At 31.8% G+C, this 6,117-nt stretch overlaps 1 protein-coding gene across 8 annotated transcripts in view; it reads left to right on the forward strand.

The window, feature by feature from the left end:
* Tm1 (tropomyosin 1) overlaps window positions 1–5,702 on the forward strand; it is a 38,424-nt gene extending 32,722 nt beyond the window's left edge. For 3 of the 8 annotated variants that reach the window (XM_011633899.3, XM_011633888.3, XM_011633894.3), the window contains one exon: window positions 3,863–5,702. In XM_011633899.3, coding sequence (XP_011632201.1) covers window positions 3,863–3,945 — 83 coding nt within the window. In that variant the 3' untranslated portion in view covers window positions 3,946–5,702. Of the gene's footprint in view, window positions 1–2,410; window positions 2,592–2,888; window positions 3,504–3,862 lie in introns of those variants that run through there. The other 5 variants (XM_011633905.3, XM_011633897.3, XM_011633896.3 and 2 more) reach the window with 2 other exon arrangements.
* The last annotated feature ends 415 nt before the right edge of the window (window positions 5,703–6,117 follow it).

The raw sequence follows: 6,117 nt of genomic DNA on the forward strand, positions 1-6,117 counted from the left end.
AAGATTTCCACTGCCAAACACCCAAGCAATTTTTCGAGACATATACTTTCATAATGCGTCTTTGTCTTCGTTGTGCAATATCCGATCAAACAGTTACGACCGTATTATCAATATAGTATTGCCATAATTCAAATTTCCTATTTCTTTGATACGAAACAACCGACAATTATCTGGCCTATGTGTGTGCGTGTCATGTATGTAGAGCGGTTTAATTAACTTCGAGCCTACAAGAAAATTGGTATCAGCGCATAATATTTAAAATAACAAACAGGGAAGCAACTGACTCTTTTGTCATACTGCAGCGTAGCTTCCCGTGCCAGCTGAGTCATTCCGATATTTTTTACCGATCGTGCCTGTATATATTTATGATATAAATACTAACCACGGCCAACATCAAACCTCGATGCAGGGAATGTGCTCCGTTCTGAACATAACAGCGAATGAGAGATCGGAAACAAAGATCGATCGTCGAAATAACGCATATCCGATATTCCACTTCACAGCGTATAGTACGCTCATTATTATTATTATTATTATTATTATTATTATCATTATTATTATTAGTTAATTGATACAGTTGCCGTTAATGTTACTGCTACTTCACGCTCACCATCGAGCATCGCTAATTCCGTGCAGAAATTTTCTCTTCCAATCTTTTTCTTCTTTCTATTGAAAAAAAAAAAAAAGCGCAATTTATGTCGCGTCTACTGCCCCGACCTCGATGTCGTAATCCGTTATGGTTATTTTTGTAGCACTTTTCCTGCAACATATTCTTGGATGGCCTTTTGATGTAGAAACGTGCATCGTCCTCTTCCTGTTTCGATATATAAATGCATGTACATTATTGTTTCTCGCATGATAATTGAGCGATCATGAAGCTGCATAATAAAATGGATCAAATTCGCACTTCCTAACGATGACAAACATTTCGCCTTTCAGAGAAAAGGCGTTTCGATTTTAGTAATTAGTTTTTCATGGTTCGTCAACGTTACGTTGATTTATATTGTACAAATCGATATTGCGCGCACGCATTGATACAATTATAGTTAATAAGCGAATTAATTGTGTTACGTGACTTTTAAATACGATGGCATGTAACGTCAACGTCACGTCGTTGATCAACTAATATCCCGTTTGGGAATATCGAATCATTTCGAATCATATATCTCGTAAAAGTGAGATATTATTGTATTTTTATTTATGCATACGAAGATGACGATGAACTAACATAATATACAGTAACAAATGTGCGTTATCGAAAGGCCACCCGGAGACATCGCGACCGTTTGTTCTCCAAGTTAACGTCGCCGCGAGCAAGCGTTATTAAAAAAAAAAAAAAAAAAAATAATCGCGACAAAAGCACAATCACGAGATCTACATGTCCTATCATTGATTTTTGTTAGCCACATTTCTTTTCTTTCTGAGTAATACTAAAATTATGGAGATGCAGATACTTGAGTTTAAGAGAATTTTAGTTTATTAATTTACTTAATATTAATAAAAAGTGAATGGAATGATAATAACACTAATATCATTGTAATAATTGATTATTATATATTGCTATTATTATAAAACTGTTTATAATATATATTTTAATTTTGAAAAAAGAGTGTGTCGTTTGTTTTCGTTGTGTTGTTAGTCTTTTACTTTTATCTATTTTTTTTTTTACCTGCGCTAACATTAATCCTCCACACCGTTAACATAAAGACATATAACTACTGTCCACGCGATAACATTGTGGTCGCCTTGTTGTAAGACAACCTCGTAACAAATTGCATGATGAGAAGAAAATGTGGTACGTATATTTTATTTACGGTGAGTAAATTCGCTTAACCCAATTTTGCTATTTAATGCATGACATATCTCCTTTTAATATCAGAACTTCACGATTGTCTTTTATTTCTATCATAAAATTATGATTTTATAAATATATCTTTCAATTATTTGTACAATTTACACTGATTGATACTGATAAAATCTTTCCCTTAGTAATATACAGACATAATCATCAATTACATTATTAATATTGCAAAAAATGAAAGCTATTTTGAATAAACTATTTAATTAGAGAAATATATTTAAGAATAGCTCCATAATAGATATGAATTAAGATAAAAATTATACCTAACTAGAGGAATTCAGCAAATATCATTGTAATAGATATGGATGAAAATAAAATCGCTTTTAGTCGCACATATTAAGATTCGCGTTATTATTATATTTAAATGCAATTATTCTTACTGCTATTTCGCTTGGCCGATCCACAGTCTCACATGCCTGCCTTTAGCGCGATTTTAACATCAAACACTCTAATCTCTTCGGCACTCTTTTTCAAGCATTTTACACATCATGCATCAGTGACCAAAGTATAACTAAATTGCGGTTATTTATAACGTTGCAATGCTTGCAGATGAGATGGTGACTGAAAAGGAAAAATTCAAGGAGGTCGGGGACGGCCTGGATATGGCGTTTTTCGAACTCTATGGCGTATAACGCGGCTATTAACTATCCTCCTAACGCTTCAACAAAAAAAAAAAAAAAGATACCGATAGCCTTTCTTACAAATCTAGCTTGCGCTTAACAAATTTTCCGTAAGTTACCCGCTTTTTAACCCGCTCGCTGCTAAAACCATTTTTTTACTGAACGCCTTCTGAAAGAAATCTTTAAACAATTATATGAGATATTTCTATATATCTTCTTTTCACCGCTTAAAAACTGAATATTTCATTTACTCGAAAATTAAAGTTTCATGATATTTTCATCTTCTATTTTTTTTCTTATCTCACGGTTTGTGCAAATGATTAATGCATTCAACTTAGACCAAACGTATCCAAGTACACTCGATGAACGGTAGCTAAACATTCTAATGATACTACGTTTTCTTGCAGACGAGCTTGTCCACGAGAAGGAAAAGTACAAATACATCTGCGACGACCTGGACCTCACCTTCACCGAATTGGTTGGTTAAATCGGCTATCGAGTATCCGCTGTCGAATTATTTGGTCGTGTACATCAATATCATGCGCCCGATTCGATCGCGGTCAAGTCATGGCATTGGCCACCCAATGCGTATTTCGTTATTGTAATTAAAATCAATGTACTATAAATACGTTCCGCGTTCAATATACTCCTTTTTTTTTTTATTTATCGACGACTCTACTTCTGGCTTTCGTGCGCAATGGCAGCTGCTGAGCCGTGGTTATTTATTTATTTAATTATTTATTTCGAAAACTATTTAGATCAAAATTAAGAACAGAAATTCTAACATAATTCTAATTGCATTATTTTGTTTTAATAATCAAGCACGAAGTAAGTAGAGCAAAAAAAGTACAGTACATCTGATAATTCTGTATGTATTATTAATAGAATATTCTTGAGTTCTAAAACTTAATTATTTCCCATTATAAGTAACTTGCGACTTATAAAACTGTTGAAAAACTGTATAAGGCTATTTTTGTTTCTAATACTTCAGAGAATTAGGACAATAAAGTTATCATATAGAATCCAATGTACTTCTTTCTTTCACCTATAAAATATACTCTATCCTTCAATGAGCTAAGATATTTTAAAAATATATCCCATACCTATACAGATCTTATATTCTATCATTGTAAAATGAATATTTGAAAAATAATTATTTCTTAGATTTTAGATAATTGAGTCGGTTCCTGAACATAATTCTCCTTCCTTTCACTTTGAATAAGCCGCATTACAAATGTAACGATCATTCAAAATATTTAATTACAGGGTCTACACGGTCTTTATCTCTCTCTTTCTCTTTCCAATTAAAAATATTAAAATATACACTCGATTAACCATCATATCGTCCACTAATACCACATTCCCTCCCTTTTCATTGCAGACGTGCTGGTAAACGAGCGCTGTAAATACAAAGCGATTGCCGATGAGATGGATCAGACATTCGCCGACCTCGCCGGATATTAGCAGGCAAGCTAAAATGCGTACGGTGAAGATGGGGAAAGAAAAAAGAGAGAAAAAAAAGAAACGGTTTGTTCACGCTATGACAAAAATGACACTGCCAGCACGCAGACCCTTCGCCACACGTCGTCTCGCCCGATTAGCATTCCATATATATTCCCTAGAGGAAAGTCGAGAACGAGGAGAATAATATCGCTGACATTTAGCATTAAGCCGAAACATGCAGTAACTTGACCGTTAAATTGAGTTTTCCCAAAAAAATGCCGTCACGCGTTTTTATCTTCCTCGACTCGATCCTATCCGTTGAAGCAGGCTCGTCCAGCATTCTTTTTTGTAAAATTTTACATAAAAATTGCTTCGAGAACGAAACTTTTTTTTTAAAGATAAAAATGCAATATAAAGAAACTTGCACCGAAAATTCTTCGGAAACAAAATACATATAACTCTTCCAATACCTGACACGAAATTCCTATTCAATAATAATAATTTAGTGATTGGTTCTGTTACCTGCGTCCGTATCCCTTCACAGCAAGATGTCTTATCCTTCATATCCAATAAATTTCTTATTTCTATTATTTCTATCGAGAAATTGCGACTTTTATTATCCACTAAATTTAAGCTTCTTATATCTAACGGTATTGTTAAGGAACTTTCAATAGGATAAATTATTTTCATCTTGCTCAACCGCACAATTTATTTTGCTGGAAATCACTGAAAGTTGCGCTGTTTCGTTAACAAAAGGTATATACGTCTATTGGCCGGAAATGATGTTCGTTCGAAAGTTGGATTTAGCCTATGCTTACTCAAATCTTCATCGCAATCAAGTCCATATGGCCTTAAATATTACATCCTACTTTATTGCTACAAAAGTGTTCAAGGTACATCTATCTGTAAGCAGGAAACTTGTACAAATATTCTTTTTCAATATATTAATTTATATTTATATATATATATATATATATATATATATATATATATTAGCTATAGTATGTATATATATATATATATATATATATATATTATAGCTAACAAACAAAGCGATTAGCATCTCTAATACGAAAATAAACATTTCCTGCTTATAAAATATTTTATTTGAGAGACAGCGCTAACATTCATCATTAATTATTATTAATCTTTTTTAGATTTGCACATTCCGTATGATTAGACAGTGCGGTCTAATTATAATCAGATTAACACTTAAATTTTTTTTGCATTATATATTAAAAAATACCATGTATCATCTATAGTTTCAAGCCATGCTTCTATGTTATATTGTGCAGTATTGTGTCAAAATATTGATGAATTATCGAAGTAAAATATCTCATTTTAATAGAATGAGATATAGTGTTCATTATAGCATATAAAATTGCTTCTATGATATAAAAAGGTTTGCAAAGCGATCTGGGCTAGATTATGATATGAGAGGAATAAAGTGTAATAAGGATAGAATGATATTACAAATACGAGAATTGTACGCTTGAAATGATCGAATTGAGAAGTCGATCAAGTTCGATATATTCACGGCTCTCGGCTACTTTAATGCTGAAAATTGTATATCTTAGTCTAATCTTTTCCAATATTAATTCAATGATCTGACGATCATGTATGATTATGCAAGTTACTAAAGTAAACAATAAATTTTGTGATGGACCAAGCTCAGAGACTTTCAAACGTGCACTCGATGCAGCGCTCTTGACTATCTTATGTGATAATTATCATTTTATTGTATTTATATTACTTTCAATAAATATGCATATTTTATATCTCTGCATACTAAATGTTTTACTCGATTTTGCAATTTCGTCATATTATTAATAGATCGTTTGGCTAATGTTGTTTCACAATTAATTCATGAGTATCCGCTATGTAATTGAATATTGATTGCTTTGATAATACTGAATATCGATGGCGTTAGTGGCATTTGCAATATCTTTTCAGATATTAAATTTTATTGTCGTGACATTAAAACTTGTGACGTGATCACATTAAGATAGATGTTTTAATATTTAAAAAAAATATAAATATATCTATTAGAAAAATAAATATAAGAACTATCATTTCTTAAATTTCATAAAGAAATAATATATATTATTCAACGAAATAACACAAAACAAATACCTTTTTTCATAAAGTTTATGCTTAAAAATGAGAATGTGCAAATAAAATAAATTATATATA

Source organism: Pogonomyrmex barbatus, unplaced genomic scaffold, assembly GCF_055798465.1.
Source record: "Pogonomyrmex barbatus isolate J1 unplaced genomic scaffold, ASM5579846v1 scaffold3, whole genome shotgun sequence".
Classification (NCBI taxonomy): domain Eukaryota; kingdom Metazoa; phylum Arthropoda; class Insecta; order Hymenoptera; family Formicidae; genus Pogonomyrmex; species Pogonomyrmex barbatus.